This window comes from Amphiprion ocellaris, chromosome 13 (assembly GCF_022539595.1).
Source record: "Amphiprion ocellaris isolate individual 3 ecotype Okinawa chromosome 13, ASM2253959v1, whole genome shotgun sequence".
Lineage (NCBI taxonomy): Eukaryota > Metazoa > Chordata > Actinopteri > Pomacentridae > Amphiprion > Amphiprion ocellaris.
Genome location: NC_072778.1, coordinates 3,209,538 through 3,233,027, shown reverse-complemented (window position 1 = coordinate 3,233,027; position 23,490 = coordinate 3,209,538). Strand labels below are relative to the sequence as shown.

At 41.0% G+C, this 23,490-nt stretch overlaps 1 protein-coding gene across 6 annotated transcripts in view; it reads right to left on the bottom strand.

Annotated features, from left to right (window-relative positions):
- Positions 1-23,490, bottom strand: part of shtn3 (shootin 3) — a 44,854-nt gene that overhangs the window by 3,736 nt on the left and 17,628 nt on the right. For 3 of the 6 annotated variants that reach the window (XM_023285651.3, XM_055016410.1, XM_055016409.1), the window contains 14 exons: positions 16,777-16,871; positions 15,410-15,590; positions 15,110-15,207; positions 14,779-14,860; positions 12,342-12,436; positions 11,101-11,247; positions 10,367-10,520; positions 6,900-7,074; positions 5,202-5,272; positions 4,964-5,067; positions 4,105-4,119; positions 3,742-3,804; positions 2,064-2,193; positions 661-940 (listed from right to left, as the gene is read on the bottom strand). In XM_023285651.3, coding sequence (XP_023141419.2) covers positions 661-940; positions 2,064-2,193; positions 3,742-3,804; positions 4,105-4,119; positions 4,964-5,067; positions 5,202-5,272; positions 6,900-7,074; positions 10,367-10,520; positions 11,101-11,247; positions 12,342-12,436; positions 14,779-14,860; positions 15,110-15,207; positions 15,410-15,590; positions 16,777-16,871 — 1,690 coding nt within the window. The remainder of the gene's footprint in view (positions 1-660; positions 941-2,063; positions 2,194-3,741; positions 3,805-4,104; positions 4,120-4,963; positions 5,068-5,201; positions 5,273-6,899; positions 7,075-10,366; positions 10,521-11,100; positions 11,248-12,341; positions 12,437-14,778; positions 14,861-15,109; positions 15,208-15,409; positions 15,591-16,776; positions 16,872-23,490) is intronic. The other 3 variants (XM_055016406.1, XM_055016407.1, XM_055016408.1) reach the window with 3 other exon arrangements.

Here is a 23,490-nt window from a genome sequence, read left to right as displayed (position 1 = left end):
ACTTGAATATATTTTATTGGGATCTTATGTGATGGACCAACAAAAGTGATATTGATATGAATAATTCTGCACAGCACTGTATCACCTCACAGCTATTAGATCCCCAGTTCCAGCCTGAGATCCTCCTGCATGGAGTCTGCATGTTCTCCCTGTGCATGTGTGGGTTTTCTCTAGATACTCTGGCTTCCTCCCACAGTCCAAAAACATGCTGGCATTAACTGGCGATTCTAAATTGTCTGTAGGTGTGAATGTGAGTGTGACTGTTTGTCTCTCTATGTAGTCCTGTGATAGACTGGTGACCTGTGCAGGTGTCCCCTACCTTCAGCTTCACCTTCAGTCAGCTGGGATAGACTCCAGCCACCCGCGACTCAAATGAGGATTAAGTGGTGCATAGATCATGGATGGATGTATCTGTAGGAATATAGAGTTTCCTCTAATCCACAGTCAGTAACCCTGATGTTTTTATAACCAACATCATGCTGGTTGGCTTGTGGTGGCAATTAAATGCCAGAACCTCCATACACCAAAAGGGTGGAGAGGTGGATGTCTCTGGGTTTTGGGCTGCAGGTTGGACAACACAGCATTTGAAGACTCTGCTATTTTATGACAGTTCATAGCCGACAGATTATGATTTATATTTGTGACGTAGTGATGCTCCACCTGTTGATGCAGCCGTTGCTGACCGGAGACTCTGCTGTTTCCTTCTCCGGCAGAGAGCTGCAGGACCTCCTCTCCCTGCAGGAGTCGGAGCTCCTCCTCCGGGCCACGACGGGCCCCGGCCCCGAGCCCCGTCTCTCAGGGCTGACCTTGGGCCCCGGCACGTCGGAGGGGACGCTCAGTCCCCCGAGAACCTCCGGATCTTTGCCCGAGTCGCTGCTGGTGCGCCGTCCGTTGAGGCTGTCGGAGGACGAGACGTGGCTCATCTGTCCCTCACGCTCATCTGGAGATCAGGACTCAGAATTAGTTCCGTCTGCAGTCATTCACATCAGTTTTTCGACTGCGCAAAAAGATTCTTCTGCTGTTGATGCACAGCTGAAACAATCTAATTAAAGTGAGAATCCTTCATCAAAATCTCACACCATTTTGATTGAATTAAGTTTTATTAGTCAAGTGTACTTGAAACATCAAAGTTCATATTCAAGTTGTGGTTCTGTTAGATGTTATTCTGATCAAGTGACTGCACCAGTCAAATAAATAAAGGTAAAAACATATATAAAAACTAATTAAAACCCATATAAAAGCTAATAAAAATCTATCTAAAAACTAGCAAAAATCTACATAACTAATAAAAACCTATATGAAACTAATTAAAACCTATATAAAAAATAGCAAAAAAAAATCATCTAAAAACTAGTAAAAAAAAAACCTACATAAAAACTAAATAAACCTTGTGTTGAGAATGAAGAGAAAAGTGGATCCAGTTCAAGCATTCTCCACACTTAAAGTCAACCAGATGTGATTCGCTCGGACCAGACAAGGTCAATCAATCATGGAAAAGCAGATAAATCCACATCTGCAGCAGCCTGCACTTGTTCTGCAGTGTTTCTATGGACTGTGTCTGCAGAGCGCCCTCTATTGGACACAAACAGACACAGCAGCTCAGACATTTTCTGCCTCTAAGCGTGAAATCATTGAGTAAAGCCTCAGCAGGAGTCTGACCTTTGAAATCTATAGAGTTCATTCTGCATGCTCTGAAAATCGACCCAGTGTGCAACATGATAATTAACAGCACGACAGAACTCACTGTGAGAATTGGTTTTGATTTTGTACACTGTCTAACTTGAAAAAAATACATTTATTTCCTATGCTGCTTCTTCATTTTTGCAAGTTAGACAGTGTGCAGGAGTCTGTATAAAACTTTGGAATTCAAATCGCATAAAGCAAAGGCATCTGTTTCATGGCACAGATGTGGGAAGAAGAACAAGCAGATCAGAAGTTTAAAATAGGAAGTTTTTGTAAGCTAAAGTTTGTAATTTTTAAAGATTTTTTATGTCATTTTAAAGACAATCCATTGCCTGTAAGACACTATCAGAGGAACTGATAACAGAGGTAACGGTGTTTACCTCCAGAGCCGGCCTCTCCAGCCTTGTTGCGTCGGCGTCTCAGGATCACCTCCAGCTCGCTGTCCTTCTTGCCCGGCGGCGACGGCCCTGACTCCTGGGAGCCTCGGCTGGGGCTCCTCTTCACCGTCTCCTGGGGGAGAACATGACCATCACTGCAGGGAGTTTATTAACCGCAAAATCTGACTATGTTTAAATGAACTCCGTTACAGTCAGGAAGCACATTGACTTAAATAAAAAGACAATTCTACAATTTTAACTAATAAAAACCTACACCGATCAGGCATAACATTATGACCACCTGTCTAACACTGTGTTGGTCCCCCTTTTGCTGCCAAAACAGCCCTGACCTGTCAAGGCCTGGACTCTACTAGACCCCTGAAGGTGTTCTGTGGTATCTGGGACCAAGATGTTAGCAGTAGATCCTTTAAGTCCTGGAAGTTGTGAGATGGGACCTCCATGGATCAGACTTGCTTGTCCAGCACATCCCATAGATGCTGGATTGGATTGAGATCTGGAGGCCAAGTGAAAACCTAAAACTGGTTGTTGTGCTCCTCAAACCATTCCTGAACCATTTTTGCTTTGTGGCACGGTGCATTATCCTGCTGAAAGAAACCACAGCGATACCACAGAATACTGTTTCCATGAAAGGCTGTACATGCTCTGCAACAACGCTTAGCTAGGTGATATGTGTCAAAGTAACATCTACATGGATGGCAGGACCCAAGGTTTCCCAGCAGAACATTGCCCAAAGTATCACACTACCTACGCCGGCATCCCATAGTGCATTCTGGTGCCATGTGTTCCCCAGATAGGTGATGCACCCAGCCATCCACGTGATGGAAAAGAACACGTGACTCATCAGACCAGACCACCTTCTTCCATTGCTCTGTGGTCCAGTTCTCATGTACAGGGTTCATCATGGACATCCTGACTGGTCTGCAGCTATGCAGCTCTGTACACAACAACCTGATGCTCTGTGTATTCTGACACCTTTCTATCAGAACCAGCTTTAACTTCTTCATCAATTTGAGCAACAGCAGCTCATCTGTTGGATCAGAACCACATGGACCAGCCTTCCTCCTCACATGCATCAATGATCCTTTGGTTTCTCCACTGTTCCTTCCTTGGACCACTTTGATAGATCCTGACCACTGCAGACCAGGAACAACCCACAAGAGCTGCAGTTCTGGAGATGCTCTGACCCAGTCGTCTTGTGAAACCCACTCAAATCCTTACACTTGACCATTTTTCCTGCTTCTAACATCGTCTTTGAGGACAAAATGTTCACTTGCTGCCTAATAAATCCAACCCACTAACAGGAGCCAAAATGAAGAGATGATCAGTGTTATTCACTTCACCTGTCAGTGGTCAGAACGTTATATGTGATTGGTGCATATAAAAAACTAATTTAAAAAATATATATAAAAACCATTAGCAGCATTGTGGCTAGCAAGGGGTCCATAAAGGAAGTACTGCAGCAGTTTTTATGTCTGGATACTTGATGACAAACTGACCAAAAAAATTAGCACTTGAACAAACATCAACATGATATGAAGCAACTAATATGAAAGGAGCCACATTTTCTGAGGTCGATTTTTTACTTTGGCCCATGTCAGACCAGCCAACATGGCGGGGCAGGGCTTAACCCTGTAATAAAGCTGGTAAAAGCCCATTTTACCAGGATGCCTTTCAGCTCGTCCATGGCGCTCTCCTGCTGTTTCTCCTCACAGGCTGGGGGCTGCTGCAAGAAAAAAAAATAGAAGACTTGTGATTTTCTACAAATTTCTCATTGGAGCTTTGATTAACCTCACAATGATGAGGGTTTCCACAGCAGAGAAAGAATCTTTCCTTAGTAGAAGGACAGTAACCCAACCACCACACAGCATCCAACTTGTGATTAGTCAGTTAAAATGAAAGTGTTTAAACTAGGATCTGCAGTGTGTTTTGGGTTAGCAGGGTCAGAGGGAGGGGAAGATCTTTCTCCCCAGAGAGCCACGACGACTTCTCATCACAAGATTGATGCAAACGTCAATATACTCACTTTTACTGCTACTCTCTGTGGCAGCGCATGGAGAGGAGAGAGAAGAGAGCAATCAGGCAGAGTGCATTCAGACTGCATGAACTATGGAGGCCTGCTTCCCGTGTTCTGGTTCAGTTTAACGGCACAGGATTGATTTTTCTGATTATTCTACGGTCACCGGAGCATTTGATAGACACCCTGGACCTTTGACCTGCTGCTATTGTTGCATGTGGGGTCAAAAATAATGAAGGATGACAACAAAAGAAGCCTTTAAGGTTGATTAGGTTTGTGAGCAAAACAAACATTTTGAGTCTTACATTAGTTCTGACAATCGAAACACATACAGTGCCATGCAAAAGTATTTGCCCCCCTACAGAAATCTTCTATTTTTGCATAGTTCTCACGCTTAAATGTTCCAGATCATCCAGATCATTTGGTAAATTGGTAGCTAATGGGGCAATTGCTTTTTCAGACAGGGCAAGATGGGCTGGACAGCATTTTTCCTTCAATAAACAAAATCGTCTAAAAACTGCATCTGTTCTTGAATCTCTTTAGAACGTGGCATCATGTGCTGCTTTTTCAGACCCTTTAGCTACTTCACAATGAAGACAGGTTCTATTTAGTGATGTTTAGATTCAACAAGCATTCGTTCCTATTGATGCTGTCTCATCGTGTCTCCTTCTGAAATTATTATCTGAGATGATTTACAGGTTTGAACGAGTTCAGGTCAGGTACGAGTCCAGTTGGTCATCGTATCGTAAAGTTGATTAAATGTTCTTTGGTCAAAACCACAGAAGATGAATTCTGGTTATCTGGGACTTTCCAGTTAAAAATATTTCTAATGATGAGAAAAAATAAATAAGTAAAAGTGTGCCCTCACCTTGGTGTCCTGACTCTTGACGGGCCGCAGGACGACGCCATGTTTGATCCGCTCCATCATCTCGTTGACCGCCTTCACCTTCACCTCGTCCACGCCCTCAGCAGCTGAGACACGGTTAGAAAATGGGGATTAATACTTTCTGCTGGCAGATAGCGGATGTCATTATTATAAAACACAAAAACAACAATCTGATGCTCTATATATGACACAATATGAATAAAAACAGGTGTAAACCCACCTGGAGGCTGCTCTGTTTTCACAGAGGCTTTGGAGCCTTTGGAGGATTTCCTCATGATCGCTATGAGAGAACTGAGACAGAAAAACAGCTGGAGTCACACAAATGTTCTGATCAGTCACTTAATTTCTATCTCCAGTAAATTCTACCAACTGCTTTAATGCACCGTGAGTGTGTTGATTTGTCTCCTCTGGATGAGCTTCACTATGTTTTTGTATGAAAATATACAGACCTATGAAAAACTATTTGCCCCTCTACAGAAATCTTCTATTTGGATGTTTTTCACACTAATCTACCAAATGACCAAATTCATTCATCAGTTGGGTTCAGTTTCATCATCTACACTCACATATGATCACTGCCAGGCTTGTTGGATCTAAACATCACTAAACAGAACCTGTCTTCATTGTGAAGCAGCTAAAGGGTCTCAAAAAGCAGCACATGATGCCACGTTCTAAAGAGATTCAAGAACAGATGAGGAACAAAGATATTGACATTCATCAGTCTGGAGGGTTCCAAAGCCATTGCTGAGGCTCTGGGACTCCAGAGAACCACAGTCAGAGACATTATCCACAAATGGACAAACATGGAACAGTGGAGAACCTTCCCAGGAGTGGACCAATGACCAACATTTCTCCAAGAGCATCAACATCTAATCCAGGAGTCACAGATGAACCCAGAGGAACATCTAAAGATCTGCAGACCTCACTGGCCTCAGTTAAGGTCCGTCTACATGATTCCACAATAAGGAAGACTCTGGGAGGAAATGGATCCATGGGAGAGTTGGAAGGATCAAACCACTACTGACCAAAAAGAACATAAAGGTTCATCTGGTAAAAATATCTGGATGATCTCCAAGACTTATGGGATAGGATCCTGTGGACTGATGAGTCAAAGGTGGAACTTTCTGGAAGACATGGGTCCGTTCCATCTGGTGTAAAGCTAATACTGCATTCCACAAGAAGAACATGATACCAGCAGTGAAACATGGTGGTGGTAGTGTGATGGTTGGAGAACCTGGACGACTTGTCATCACTGATGGAGCCATGAATTCTGCTCTCTATCAGAAAATCCTCCTGGAGAACATCCACCATCAGTTCATGACCTGAAGCTCAACACTAATGTGTTCTGCAGCAAGACAAAGACCCAAAACACACAAGCAAGTCCATCTCTTGATTTTGTTCTAAAAGAACAAAATCAAGGTTCTGGAGTGGCCGAGTCAAAGTCTGGACTTGAATCCAACTGAGATTCTGTGACAAGACCATAAAAGTTCAGCTCATGATCGAAAACCATCTAATGCGACCAAATTCAAATTATTCTGCAGAGAGTGGAGCAGAATTCCTCCATGGTGATGTAAAAGACTGATCACAAGCTGGAACAAACATTGAACTGCAGTTGTTGCAGCCAAAGGACCAACCAGTTATTAGGTTTAGGTTCACACGGGTCATACAGTCTTTTTGTGTTTTGTGTTTTATCTCTGTCTAATATTCAATAAATACAAATATTAATTTGATGATCTGGAACATTTAAGTGTGAGAAATATGCAAAAACAGAAGATTTCTGTAGGGGGGGAAAATACTTTATCACGGCACGGCATGCATAAACCCAACTGTTACAATCACACGTTGTTATTAAAGCTTCAGCATCCTGCATTGTGACCTCAGCAGTGATTTAAGCTACAGTGATGGTTTGGTTCCTCACCTGAGGGGGTTGCATCTGGAGGGGGGAGGCGGTGGGGGAGGGGGAGGCGGGGGAGGAGGGGGAGGAGGTGGCTGCGGGGGAGGGGCGGGAGGCGGTGCGACCCCAGGTGCAGGAGGAGGGGGGCTCTCGCTGGTCGTCATGGCGATCTTTTTCTGGCTCTCCTGGAGCTCTGAGACTGGAGAGGAGGGAAAACAATGGACACAGTTAATGCTGCAAACACCTGCTACTGGTGAACGCTACTGCTGCTGCACGCATCTACATCCAGCTCGCTATTTCCAGACACCCGCCGATGAAAGAGGCTTTTGTTTAGTTGTTTTAACGGCTGAAGTCAGTTGGTTGTTTTGGCCACGACGTCGTGTGACCCATTTAAAAAGCAGCAGACAGATGCAGGGCTGCAGGGAAGGAGAAATCTACATGTCTGCCAGCTTCTCCTGCAGCAAAGCATCAGTGGAGAAACAAACACAACAGCTACGAAGGTTAGAGGACAATAGAGAACTGTAACATTATTATTATTATTAACCACTTTACATACTGGAAACTTTACATTCTCAACATCACTCATTATATCTGTGAACTTATCTGCATCTTATTATGTCATTTGCACATTCTGTCACTCTTGTATGTTATGTTGATTTTTTTCTATATTTTATATACACTACTGTTGAAAAGTTTGGGGTCACCCAGAGAATTTCATGTTTTCCATGAAAATTCCCACTTTTATTCATGTGCTAACATAATTCCACAAGGGTTTTCTAATCATCAATTAGCCTTTCAACACCATTAGCTAACACAATGTAGCATTAGAACACAGGAGTGATGGTTGCTGGAAATGTTCCTCTGTATCCCTATGGAGATATTCCATTAAAAATCAGCTGTTTCCAGCTACAATAGTCATTTACCACATTAACAATGTCTACACTAGGTTTATTTAATGTTATCTTCATTGAAAAAAAATGCTTTTCTTTCGAAAATAAAGACATTTCTAAGTGACCCCAAACTTTTGAACGGTAGTGTATATATTACTGCTGCTCCTACAATTGTGTTTTTTAAAGAGTTTTCGAATGTTTTATGGTGTATACTGTTGGTGCACTTAGGGAGCAGCCCCTTAAATTTCATTGTACTTTCTATTTCTGTCATTATGATTATTATTATAATGTTGTAGAGTCAGTTCTGCATGAGCTTCAATGTGAAATCAATAAAGCTGGCTAATTGTTTTTTGTTTTGTTTTTTTTAAATCACATTTTGCAGTATGGGTGCATTTTTTAAAATCCCTTTTTCCACAAAGTTTGGCAACATTCCATCAAGAGATAAGAGGTTTATTTCAACCTGGCATACTTCCAGTTAGGGCAGCACAGTGGCTTAGTGGTTAGCACTTTCGCCTTGCAGCTGTAAGAGTCTTCCCACAGTCCAAAAACATGTTCAGGTTGATTGGTAACTCTAAATTGTCTGTATGTGTGATAGTTTGTATCTATCTGTAGCCCTATGAGAGACTGGGGACCTGTCCAGGGTGTCCACTGTCTTCACCCTAAGTCAGCTGGGATGACAGTAACCCCAACTGTGGAATTAAAACTACTCAATCTGCAGCTTTGATAAACACCCTGGAGATGGTGTTTCATCTCCCCAACATCGACTGGAAGAAAGCTCAGTTAATGCCGTTACAATGAGGGGAAAAAAAACTTGTTTCATGTGCCGGATATTTGGTTTGCTGAACAGAAGGCAATCTACGGCTTCACACATGGATAAACATGCAGGTGATTAGGTCAGTTGACAGTTATTCCCAGATGGAGATGCTTAATGCAGTTAGCAAAACGTCTGTTCCAGGAGGGTAATTTCCACGTTCACTTTCAGTCAGACGGAAGTGTGCAAAATCATCAATCTGTTTGAGGTTTTTTGCAAAGTTGCAGTTCGAGTGCTTGAAGTTTTTTATTGCTTCCATTACATGTAATCATTCTAGATGTCATTTGCATCATTTTTCACAAATATTTCTAAATTTTATCCATATTTGTCATCTTTTTCAGCTTTGGATGCAATTTAAAATGATAAAATTAAGTTCTGTTGCTCAACGTTTGTCAGTAAATGGTGACAACTTGACACAAGTGAAGTTTAAAGTGGAACTGATGTCCGGCTGGATCAAAGCGCTCAAACTGGGTCAATCAACATGTGCCACATCACGTGTTAAAGTATCGCTGCATGCAATAATTGTGCATCTCCACCCGTGTGTTGCCAAAGGTTTACATGTTTACACGTCTCAGTATTACAGTTCATTACTACCAGGATTCTCAGTGCTCCGGATTTCTAAGTCCTTTTTCAGACATGGGATACGTAACGTCGCTTCTTTATCAGTCTGTTTAAAGTCACAGCAGTCTGTCATTCAGACATTAGTCACTGTTACATCAGCTTTATTTAGAAGCCAGAGCAACAGACACAAACAAATAAACACAGGGACTAATGTTAATCTAACCTGCGGCTTGTCAAAGTGTCCAGATAACTATCATCCTAGTTTATTTATGACTTCTTGAAAAGTCTGTCCATGTGTGATCATAATTCAACTACTACTTTACCAACAATAAAATAAAAATATCCTGACGGCTGTGATGGAACTCAACCTGAAGCCGCAACAACAAATGATTCAACTGCAGCTGACAAACTGTGACTCACATGTCTGAGGTGAAGAAAATCACACAACAGTGCAACCTCGTGCTAGATGAGGATCATAAATACATACACTACAGCTCAAAAGTTTTAGAACACCCCAATTTTTCCATTTTTTATTGGAAATTATACATGTTAGTGTGTCATTGTACTCTGAAATGAAAGCATAGAACAAATAAACAAATGAAGTTAAAAAAAGCTTTACCTTTGCACCATTTCAAGCTATTCATTGGACTTGAATTATTTAAATTTCAATAAAAAACTGGAAAAATTGGGTCCTTCTAAAACTTTTGACCGGCAGTGTATATATAAAATGGAGGTGATTCTCTCTTTGGAGACACTCATATTGATCCTGTTGCTGTCTGATGCTGCAGGTATTTAATAAACTCAGAGAAAACTCCGATAAACAGCTGGAAACAACAAACCAAACTTCAGTCGCCAAAAACCCAAAACCTGGATTACAATTATGATTGGCGAGTCTCAATAATCTGAGTTGCTCATGCTACAGTTAGATTTTTATGGACACTTCAGTTTGTAATAGATGTGAAAATGTTGTGCAAACTGAATGGGAAAGGTATTTTATGATTGTTTTTGGACCAATATTGGTGCTGAGATGTCAAAACAGAAAATAAATTGCTTCACACAACTTTAAAAAGTTCTCGGCCTCACCCAAAAAAAAAAAGAGGCGTAACTCCCATTTTGTAGCATAACTGTAGATTATAAAGTCCCATTCAGACATGAAGCCAACACATTCAGATGCCATCAGATTAATTTAAAAGCGTGCACATCTGAAGGGTGTATGTTTCTCCACCTACCTCTGGTCTCCAGCTCCTCGTTCTTCTTCTCCGCCTGCTCCAGTCGTCCCTCCACCTCCTTCTTCTCGACCTCCAGGAGCTCCAGCTGCCTCTGCAGAGCCTCCAGCTGCTTCTTCACACAGCTCTGCTCCAGCTGGACCTCCAGGCTCTGCACCTACACACACACACACACACACACACACACACACACACACACACACACACACACACACACACACACACGGAAACACACACACACACACACGGAAACACACACACACACACACACACACACACACACACACACACACACACACACACACACACACACACACACGCTGGGGTTTATGATTTATACCGCAACCAACCACCAGGGGGCGATTCAGATGTTTTAGCATCACTCATAGGGTTGTCTTGTGCTGTGAGACCATTCTGTGCTGCAGAGTGATCTGGCTGCACCACATTATATTTCTACTGATTTTTAATGGAATATCTCCATAGGGGCGCAGAGGAACATTTCAGCAACCATCACTCCTGTGTTCTAATGCTACATTGTGTTAGCTAATGGTATTGAAAGCCTAATTGATTGTTAGAAAACCCTTGTGCAGTTATGTTAGCACATGAATAAAAGTGTGAGTTTTAAACATGAAATTGTCTGGGTGACTCCAAACTTTTCAACAGTAGTGTACATTCCATGAGTTATGGCAACAGCTAGAAAATGTACAAAAGAAGAGGAGGTAGTTTTGGGGCTTTACCTTCTGCTGATGCTGCAGACGCTCCTCCTCCAGCGTTTTGGTGACGGCAGCGACGTCCTCGAGGGCCTTCAGCAGCTGAACGCTGGGCTCAGCGCTCTGCAGCAGCAACATGCTCTGCCTGTTGGCCTCCTTCTGCTTCACCAGCATCTGCAGGAGGTAAAGAAAAAGAGGGATTAGGGAGGAAGAGAACTTGCATCTTGTACATTTTTACTGTCAACAAACCATCCCAGTTTGTCCATGACATGCAGAGTCTGCTTCGATCCTGCAGGCTTTTCACTTTTCAGGTCAGTAAACACCAGATTCAGGACAATTCGTTAATCAGCCACAAGGTTATTAACACACACATCAATTACCAGCACAGCAATGCAGGTCAGTGTTTATCACTGAAGCTAAAAGCAGCATCACTAATTATGGGATCAGACTGAGGGACTTCACAAAATATTTTGAGAAAGGAGCCCAAACTCGGAAATGCAGATTATGGAAATTGTGAAGATTATGTTCCACTGCTGCTACATGACAAGGCAGTAGGAATCAGAGTCTTTTGTTATGAATCGTATATATGATTTGCCATTGTGTTTGCTTGTGATGGATTTTAACACAACAAAACTATAAAGCTGCTACTCTGTAGAGAAGGCAGTCATCAGTTTCTCCAATGACGACATATACAGTAGTAAAAATAAAGACAGCTGCTGTAAGTAAACAACATACATCACATTACCTGCCCAGCGCCACAGTTAGAGGTGAGCTAGTGATTAAAGTGGAACACACAGCAGCTAAAGAAGCACTTATTTCCCTCAGGAGTTGGTCCAGACCAAAAACAAACTGAATATCAGGTGGATTTTCTATTTAGTATTTTCTATTTATCAAAAAATCACTGCGATACCACTGATATGTGCAATAATGTCTTTTTTTTTTTGCGAACAATTTTGTTCTATTTTTATTTAAAGTTTTCACTGTGTTTGCAGCTGTAACATTGCAAATCTCCCCGAAGTGAGGTTAATGTTATCTCATGAGTGTTGGTGTGTATCTTCTGTGGAAGTAGCATGGTAATATTATAGCTATAAATATGCAATGATGATGCTATTTTGTTGTTTTTCTGACCCCTAGTGTCCAAAAGTACGGCTGTTTTCTCTTTATTCACGTGTATATCCAGGGTTTTTCTTTTTGCAGCAGCAGTGTGCTACATCACGTTGCCTAGACTTCACCTTGACAGCAGTGTGTTTCTTTGACCTTTTCTTTACCTCGTGGGCGTACGTCTCAGCTTGGACTCTCAGGCTCTGCTCCAAGTCAAGCTGCTCCTTCATGCCGTCGTACTCCTGAGCCGCCATCATGGAGACTATGGAGAGAGTAAGAGCAGGTGAATTTCATTTAAACAGATCTGACAGCTTGTTTGTTTCCATGGGTGCCAACCATGGATGCATGAGAAAAATAGGATACTGGATTTAAAGATGTGGTCCATTTACTTTAATCAAAATATTCTGACCTGGCAACCAGGAAGCAACCGTCAGGGCAGAAATAAAGAAGCCAATGTGGAAACGCCACATGGAGTTCCATAAATGTCCACTACAGGCTCCAAAAGTGAGTCAATCCCCAAAGATGTTAAAGTATCCAACTTTACAGCAGAAATAAACACGCTACAAAAATGGTTTTGGCCTCTAAAGCTAATTTCCCAGTACGCTGTGTGAAATTTTAAATAATTCACCTGTTTAAGTCGTATTCAGGCATAAAGTTATGCAACTTTAATGGCATGGCGGCTTTGAGGACAGTCCATGGCCTCAGCTCAACTCACGCTTCACCTCTTTGTTCATTTTTGGATTAGTCATAGGTTATTACCAGTCAGGCTCACTGCAGAAATGGCAACAACTGGAGCCACCAACCTAAACCTAAAAACTGCTGCTCAGGAAACCTATTGGTGACGCCATGGAGGGTTCTTCCATCTATAAATATAGTCAAAACCAGGCACATAATTCAGCTTTCAGGTTTGTCCCACATTGTGAGGATGCCTACTCATGCAGATTAGAGTAAAAACCAGGCCTGTATTCAGAAAAAGGTGTTAACAGTTCCATGTACATCTCCTTTATGATGGCTGTCTATGAGGAAAATGTGTGGCTTCAGCTTGCCTTGTTGCAATACCATGAATGTCCACTGGGCCCCCCTAAGTGTCATAACAACAGTCCAGAGTTACATCTAAGACATTTAAAGTCAAGAAGGGATTATTTTAAAGGGAACAAAAGCTTTTTATTTTGCATTTAGGTAATTTAAACAACAACTCATGGCACACAAAAATCTACAACGCCCATCCAACCCACACTACACTAACTTGTTTTTGTCTGTATACTTTACAGACACAGATATTAAATTAAAAAAAATCTGATTTGCAGGAAAATATAGAGAAGATATACATAATTCCTGAGAGCCTCATATTTCATTATATTTTGACTTGTCACCTAGTGCATGAATTTTGAGTTTTCTTTTGCATAAATAAAGACATTTCTGCTATGAATTAATGCAGAAGAGGCACAAATTGGCACATAAAAATTCACCAGAATGCAGAAAATGAAGTCTTTTGCTCAAAATAACCTGTGGAAGCAGCAAACAGAGTTCAAACAAAACCTGTGTCCGTATTCTGATGCATCCCCTGGGAACCATGAATGTGTGGATGAAATTTAGTGCAAATTAAGCAAATATCAAACCTGTTGACTGAATAAATATACACTGTCCATTCTGTCCATATACTTGAAACTCACCAACACTCTCCTCTAAAATGATTTCAGCTTTCACCAATTCTTTCATGGAATTCAACTCATGCCAGGACGTTGTTGGTGCAAGTAGAAGCTTCCCATTACTGCATAGTGTTCATGTCAACATCTAAGTTGTAATTACCAGACAGGACAGATTAAAGGAGAAACCTGAACCCTTGGTGTTGGACAGCGCTCTCTATCCCCATAATCAAAACACCAGGAGTCATCTTGACGAGAACGCAGATCCAAGGGCTTGAAGAAGCTGTTCTAGTGGCCTAACACCTCACTAAGACATTTATAATGGCTTTTCTTCTAGTTTATCACCTGCCTGTACATCCAAATATAAGATTTAAAAAGTCACAGCAAAATTCAGTTGTTTAAAGCAGTTAAAAACTTCAGTGAAACAGCTATAGCGCTAAGTATTGTAAATTCAACTTTCAGAAGCTCAATTCTGCAGGAAATCAACACTTTCACATTGAATTACACTCTTGTATAGTGGCGTTTAGACCAAACTATTTGTCGCCTAGATAGTATGATGATCTTTCAAGAAATAAAGCTGCTGTTTTTCTGTTTTGTTTTGTTGGTGTTTATTGATTGAGACAGCTGCAATCTGTGGTAATGAGCGAGAAGCTGCAGAGTAACACAACAAGCCGCTGTCACTTTGAGTTACCCAATGATGTGAACGCTCTCCGACGTGGACGGGCCAGTCAATACCTTCCCTACCGTGACATTAAAGGAGCATCAGCTCAAGAACATCTAGAGATGGTGGGAAACCGTGTTTGTAAAAAGCCCAGAACAAACACTGTTAGATTCGTTCTTAAAAAACTGAAGAGATTCACAGCATGAGTGAGGTTCTAAATGAGGTTTTCTTAGTTCTGAACCAGAACCTGGTTTTTCTGTTTTTACTTTAATAGTTGTTTTGTGTGCCGTGACTTACCTCTGTTGAATCTCTTGATGGTTTTGCTTTGCTGGTCGACTGTTTCACGAAGTTGCTTCATCTCTGTCTGATCTTTCTCCGACTGCAAGCAGGGAAAGAAAATTCTTGAAAAAATGATACTATTTGTTCATTTATATAACTGAAATCTTGAGGACTACATGTCTGTCATTGACAATTTAAAATTTTAAGATTAATACATCAGAAAATTGGAGCTATCAGACACCACAAGCAAAATAAAACCATTGTTTTTCATGTGTTATGACAAGTTTTCGTGACCTTTTGACTCCAGCAACAATATAAAGAACCACAGGAATTACTGTTCGCTGCTCACCTGTGTAGTCAGCTCTTCTATCCGTCGCTGCTGTTCATGAATCTGACACATGAAATTCTTCTTGTCCTCCAACAAGCTGTTCACCGTCTCCCTCAGCTCTGATGGAACAACGGAAGTTTTTTAATGTACAACGTTAGCAACCTACACAGTGTCCACATTTAGCTATTTATTATGAAGTGCACTAAATACAAAACGTGAAAAATGGAATTCATGCTCCCTGGTAAACAAAAGTTGAATCTATTCCGGCATTAAATTCAGCTGACGTTGCTGCTATGCGACTATAAATTCTAGGTGTTGTACCTTTAACCTGTTGCTGGTACTGGCTGAAGTTGTCGGGGCTGCCGTCAGAAACATCTGCAGCATCTGCAGCGTCTGCGTCGGCCTCCAGGGCGATGCAGTCAGTGATGCTGGGAAGCAGCTCGTCCAAACACGGCCGTGAAGACATGCTCAGGTACTTCAGTTTTCTGTTCTCACAGTTCAGCTGGAGGTCAAAAGTCACAGAAGGTCAACAGTAAGAGCAACACACTGAAACCACAGACGTCAAGCTTCTGAAAGTTTTACATTCCCTAGTGTGTAATGGATGTAGATTTCATATTTATGTAGTATTAGTCCTTTTATTTCAGTTGACATCGAGTATAAATTATTTGCCTGTTGTATCGATAGATAAAGTGACAGAAGTTCTTCTTTGACAGGCTCCAACAATAAAGTACAACATATAAAAACACACTGAAAACACCAGCTCACAAAGTAGACGTCTAAAAGAAATGTTAAAAAGAAACAGCAGCCAATAAAAATAAATAAAAATGTAGTGCTCAATGTCTTATTTTATTTTGTTCAGGGTGGTTATTGCAGTGGGAATAAAGGATTTTCTGTAGATGTTTTTGCAGGTCAGTGGGACTTTGGGACGTCTGCCTGATGGCAGTAAAGAAGGAGTGATGGAGGAGGTGAGAGGGTCCTCTGTGGTCAGGGTGGCTTTCCTGATCACACAGCGGTTAAACAGTTCAGAGATATGACTTTGTGGTGAACCAGTGATTTTGCTGGCCTGATTGACAACATGGGAGAGTTTTGTTTTGTGTTTAGTGGAGAAGGAGCTGCACCAGGATGAAATGTTGAATGTGAGGATGGATTCAGTGACCGAGGTATAAGCCAGGGTTAAAATGCTTCTGCTGACATTAAAAGTCTTCAGTTTCCTCAGCAGGTGAAGGCGCTGCTGTGTTTTTTTGTAAACTGAATCAGCATGATTCCCAAACGACAAGCTGATGTCAATCTCTGTTCCCAGATATTTAAAAACTTCAACCTGCTCCACAGGCTGACCCTGGATATTGAGGGGTATAAAAAGGGGTGTCATGGGTTTACCTCTGCCCCCACAGCACTAGTCCTTTGTTTTTTAAAACATTAAGCTCAAGTGAGTTCTTATCTACCCCTAAAGAGTATTAAAGTTTAATATATGGACACAGATCTTGCTGTGGATGCAATAAGCAACAAAGGTAATGTAGTTAAATCGTCCCCATGCAGAGTCATCCTGACTCATCTGTTCACCCTGCTGTCCTGCTAATGCCAGCTGAAGCCTGATAATGCTAATCTTACAGCATTGATTAGGAAGTGTGTGTGTGTGTGTGTGTGTGTGTGTGTGTGTGTGTGTGTGTGTGTGTGTGTGTGTGTCTGACCTTTGTGGCCAGGGCCTCTGCATTCTCCCGACACGACTTCTCAATCTCCAGCTGAGTCTGCAGAACGCTCACCTCCTCAATCACCATCTGAGACACTGAGGGAGGAAACACACACACACACACACACACACACACACACACACACACACACACACACACACACACACACACACACACACACACACACACACACACACACACACACACACACACACACACACACACACACACACACACACACACACACACACACATAAACAGTCAGTCAGTCACATCACATTGACTTACATTCATTTTCTGGACACTTTATACCACTGATTGCCTGTTTGTCCCCGTACAGTAGTGGAGTCCCCACAAAGTAAATTAATAAATTGAGGACACACACACTGCAACACAATGTAGCTCAGATTCAGTCTAAGAATCTAAAAATGAATTATTTTAGGTTTCATTTTATGTAGTTTAATGTAACTGACTGATATCAGACCCATTTAATACTTCTATTAGCCATTTTTATAATTGATTTAATTTTTTTGTCTCATGCATTATTCATCCATTATCTAAACGCTGCTTAATCCTCATTAGGGTGGTGGGGAGCTGGAGTCTATCCCAGCTGACTGATGGTGAAGGAAGGGGACACCTGGACAGCTCACCAGTCTATCACAGGGCTACATATAGAGACAAACAATCACACTCACACCTACGGACAATTTAGAATCACCAGTTAACCTCAGCATATTTTTAGACTGTGAGGAAAAGCCAGAGAACCTGGAGAAAACCTACACATGTACAGGGAGAACATACGAGAACATGCAAAGTCCATGCAGAAAGATCCCGGGAAGGCCGGACGCGAACTGGAGATCTTCTAGCTGCAAGGTGAAAGTACTAACCACCACGTCGCTGTGCAGAACTTGTCTTACGTTTTATCAGTATTATTTATGAAATATGTTACACAAATAGAGTTATTAAAGTTTAATAGTTTCTGATCATAATATGACTGATCAACATGGAATATTATTTAAATTAGGCTACTATTTAGTTCATTCATCTGTGTATTATTTCTTGTTTCATTAATTAGTTGGTTAGTCTGTAAAATGGTGAACAAAGTTGATTTGTGTTTCCCAACGTCCAAAAACAACAAATGTCTTGCTTTCTCCCCAGCTCAAAGATAATTAGTTTACAGTCATAAAGCAGGAAAGAAACCATGAAACCTTCACATTTGAGCTTTTAACTGCTCACACTGATGTATCCAGTATCAGGATAGTTTGGGATAATGTGTAGCAGCTCTACAGGGTTTGACTGGTTGCAGGTATTTTGGTTGAATTTAGACAGCAGAAATGCGTATTGGACTAACATGAAACACAGTGATGTAGTGATGAATGTGCTTCAGTCTAAAACCTCCACTAACACTAACAGCTAAGATAAAAGTGAGCCTGAGGTTGACACGTCTGACGCTTGCAGCTGTCGAACGTGTCACCAGAGCTCAGCCGCTCCTCGGTTATTTTAAAATGACCCAGATATGAGACTTTGGGGGAAAAAAAATCTCGACTGCGAGGAGAAACTCGGTGTGATGAAGCAGCTCTGCCATCGTGTCAAATAAAAATCTTTCTCATTTCCTTTCTCTCTTCAGCCTCCCACTGTTTCTCCTGCTGCATGTTTGGAGCCAGAATTTATAAAAACTGATCGACAGCAGTTTTAATACATGCGTCTCATGTGCTTTTCTACTTCCTGACAAACCCGAGTAAATCAGGGTATCAGATGAAGTCGCTGTCAGGATGAACTGTCTTGACTTATCGTTCCAGTGTCCTTGTGGCGACAAAGATCGTATTACAGCCAGCAGGAGGCTGCTGCTAACATCCCAGATCCATCAGCACCGTCCTTCCTAGTCGATACACAAGCCCCAAATCTGATTCTACTGATCACTCACACGACTGAGGGCACGAGGAAAAGTGTTGTTGCCCCCAACCTTTACCACAGACACTCCAACAACTTCAATAAAAACCACGCAATGCAGTAATAAGTATTGCAAATTGACTTAAATACACTTGGTTATGTCATAGAATAGAATAGAATAGAATAGAATAGAATAGAATAGAATAGAATAGAATAGAACAATAATCCAACTACTAGAACAGCATTTCAAACAAAGATCATAAATTTAACAGCTAGTAAGAACACAGTTGCTGAAGCTAGCAGCTCTAATAAGCCCAATAGAAACATTTCACTGGAATGTGAATTCATTTTTCATCCACTGCAGCATTTGAAGTGTATTCATCAACACAAACTAAACTGTGTGAGGTTCATATACTCACTATGAGCAGCTCAGTACACACAGTCTAGCAGCTAATAACAGGCTGCCAAGCCTTCATTTTCCTGCTGGTGTTGGTTTCACACAGAACAGAAACACAACTATGACTCCATCCTCAACGATTCTGTTGTGATACAGTACGCTGCCATGTTCAAGAGACGTTATCAAAGCAAAACTTTAGAGATTTGTAGTTAAAACTGATTAAAAGCAGAATAAATAAGATGTTAAGAAAGCTAACTTTGACTATGTACACCTTTTAAATTAATGTTTGGTTTACAAAATGTAAAACAAGGAAGATGGTTTTTCGATCACTAGTGAGACTCAGAAACGAATCTTGTGATCAAAACGTAATACTTTTCGGATAATCAAGTATGTAAACCCTTGTTTCATTGATAAAAGTACTAAAATAGTTGCCTTTTTCTGTTGGTAGCTTAGAGATTGTCCTTCAAAAATGTCTTTTGTTGTCCCATTTTAAGATACAAACTTCTGGGCGAGGGTTTTATAACTTCTTTAAGCTTTTTGTAGGAGATAGATGAGCAAATTTCACAGATTGGAAGATTTTGAGGAGAGTTTTTGCAGTGAGTTACCAGTTTTGTTCATTTATGGTTGACCTACTTTTCGTCATTTAAGTGTTTCTCTGTATTTACCTCAGAATAAAAGCTTCAGCAGCAGCAGAAGATGTCAGATGTCACAGAATATCGCTTCAACAATAACATCATGATGACAACAGCGACTGCAACCCAAACCTGTATCTGTCTGAGGCCTGCAGGTGCTCTGAGCTCATGACGCTTCACCCTCATTTAACCTCACATGCAGGTGAAGCTCGAAGGCAACATGACGAATGCTTGTGATGATGTAGCCTGAACGCAGCACAAACAGTAGTAATTGTGTTCAGGGATGTTTTTACAGAGCAGACTCTCTCCAGGATGTTACACTCCAGCTGCAGCCTTCCATGTATTGATCTGACTCCTAAAGCCCAGAGAGATGACGGCATCTAAAGCTGAGCCATGCATCTGTTGGAGATCCAAGTCCATTATTTGATTTTCAAGCCAAAAACGCACAGAAAAAACAACAAAACCTAGACTGTGTGTATTTTAGACATATTGCAACAGCTACCACAATTCCTTGTTTTGATTTAATCAGCAGAGTCAAAATTCACATTTTTTTTTCTTAAAAGACACACAGCTGCCTTTTAACGTGTTTTACAGCCAGTAAAGGTTCCTTTGAAGGATAAAAGACGAGAAAATGTCTGAAAAAGGAAGTAGCGCTTTAGTAAAGTAGTAAATAAACACTGCTATCATATCAGAATCAGTTTTACTGTCACTATACAGTGTATAATGAAACTGCATGTGACTTCTCTCAAATATAATTAACATACTGGACATAAATATGTATAAAAACAAAGGAAATGTATAAAAATTGTATGAATAGTACATGTACTGAAATAGAAATAAGTAGTGACAGAGAATTTCCACTCACTGTCTTCACCAAATGCAAATGTTTGAGTAGTTTACTTTTCATGATTTGCTTTGTGATCTATTATTCTAAGCATGAATTTGTAAACCCACTAATATGACAGTTTAAACTCTCAGTCAGAAACTCTGGATCAAGTATTTCCTAAACTACACACTTTGCAAGTGGGATTTTTATTTGAAATTGATAAAAGCATTTCTATGATCTGTCATGTTAGAAGAGGACATACTGATTGATCTGGACCATATTCTCAATTAAAGACAACATCAGAGCCAATGCCGGCCTCATATGACTAAAGGAGAAGCTTTAGCTGTATCAGACATAAACTAGCGACATTTGAGCCTTCATGATGTTTATCTGTGAGCCAGAGAGGTTCAGGGTTTGGTTAGAGGAAGTGAGGAAAGTGAGGATGATCTGAGTGAGGAGGACGACGGGGAAGGCTTCTGGATCTATTTTTAATCCCTCATTCAATGTTTAATGCCTCTGGATGGGCTTTGGTGGTGTGATTCCCTCGCAGCCAGAGACTCGTTTAAACCCCTCAGTGGCTTCAGCCCAACACGCCACGGCCGATTGACCTCCGCTTGGCTGCACCGCGCTCCGGCTGCACCGCGCTCCGGCTGCACCGCGCTCCGGCTGCACCGCGCTCCGGCTGCACCGCGCTCCGGCTGCACCGCGCTCCGGCTGCAGCTCTGTGGGTCAGATGCTGCTCAGGAGCTGGAGACGGTGGAGAGCGGGTCATTCTCGCCTATTTATAGCTCTGTTTTCATTCGGATGCATTTTACGAGGGAGCCCACCAGCTGGTGGAACACAACCGTCCACGACCTAATCATGTCCAGCATTATAATGTCCCTGTTGATGGTGCTCCATTTGAAAAGGTCAATCTTGTATATATTTTGGCATTTTTATCCAAAAAACTTGAATTAGCTTCTTGCAATTGTACGCCTCCAGCAACCAGTTTACACACACATCTGTCCATTAAATATATGAAGAGAGGACTTTGGAATATAAAAACTAATTCCTTACACAGTGCTGTGAAATAAATATTTGTCCCTCCTACAGAAATCCTCTATTTTTGCATATTTGTGAAAAATTAACCCAGAGGAACATCTAAAGATCTGCAGACCTCACTGGCCTCAGTTAAGGTCCGTCTACATGATTCCACAATAAGGAAGACTCTGGGAGGAAATGGATCCATGGGAGAGTTGGAAGGATCAAACCACTACTGACCAAAAAGAACATAAACGTTTCAAGGCGGAAGTAAACAATATGTGAAACCAAAGACCACATGTGAAATATGGTCACAGTTTCTCAGGAAAATGTGAGTTACGGTGCTGAAAAATGTGCAAAAAACGGGTTTCTCTACAAAAGTGTGACATCACAGTGAAGCTAGTGGCAAATATCTGTAAATTAATGACATAAAAATAGTGCAATTTTATGGTGAAATGTAAAAGAACAAACTGTTATTTGTAAAATTACAGATTTTTGAGGTTTTGGTCTGTTGTTTTTTTAGCATTAACATATAAAATAAATTTTTTGTATTTTCTGTAAAAAAAAAAAAAAAAAACCTGTAAATTACTCATAAAAATTACAATTAAATACTGTATTTTAAAAAAATATTCAGTTTAACATTATAAGAGACACACCCATATTGGATAGTAGAAGCTAGAACACTCATATTTTGGCATTTTATCTTAAAAATAAATTGAAATTGTTGCTGTAATATTCTGCCGTGTTAGACTATATTTCTTGTCTATGCGCTCAATAAGCCTTTATATCTTCAGCAGGAGTAATAACCTAACAGACTAAAGACAGAGCAGCGTTTCTGTGTTGCGCTGCAGCTGGTGGAAGCCTCTCCTTTGACGAAACGTGCTATTAGCAGACGATTCGGAGGATTATCCAACGGTCAGCACATCATCCGTGAGTAAAGTGGAAATCCCTCTGCAGAGTGTTTAAACAAAGCTGGACGGGGAATTAGAACAAGCCAAGTGAGCCGATCGCCTCCCATTCTCGCCAATACGTGAACTCTGCAACGCATAAGTGACAAAATTTGTAGCGAAGAAACTGGAGTGTTAATGGCAGCGGCGTTTAAGCTGCAACACTAAGCTAAGCTCTGAACAATAGCAGCACTAATGCCTTCAAGAGCTGCTCCAAGCTGCGACTTCAGAGGCTCAGAGCTCAGGGTAAATGTGATTTGTTGTGCATTTCAGGATTCTTAGTTGGGGGGAAAAAGATCCAGTGAACTCCAGAACAGCTGCAGAACCACTGACTTTATTATGAAAGGCATCTGCATTTATCATGACATTTAGGAAATTCAGTTTTTGACCATTAAGTCTGCAGAGGCGGCACTGATTCATGTAATTTTTTTTAACAGTTTATGTTATTTTTGCACAATTTTGTCAGTTTATAGATAGTATAGTATAGTAAAATCACAGAAAATAAGTATTCTCCTACATGGTGACTGTAAAAAACAAGCCAAAACTATAAATAAAATCTGCATTTTAACAAATAGTATTTTGTTCTATTACAAATCAACAAAAAAATCAAATTTCTCTTATAGATATTTGCTATCATTTGAAAGAACAATGACCTGTATTTGGGATGTTCTCCATCTGCTACCCTGCTGGCCCCACTCTCACCCCAACTGGTCGAGGCCTTTCCTAAGCCTGGTTCTGTCAGAGTTTTTTTCCCTCCTGCCCGTCATAGATTGTTCGTTTTTCAGATTTTGGTTCCTTCTTACCATCGCAATTTGGATCAATTCATACGATCTTTACCTCACAATACCAGCTATATATGTAGTATATTTAAATGCCAGTCATACATCATAACAGTGAACTATGAATCAATTTCAATGCTAGCTTGCACTTTAGTATGTATCATCTAGCCTGTCACACTGCATTCAACTGTATGTTATATGTTCCTTGTCATTAATGTTAGTA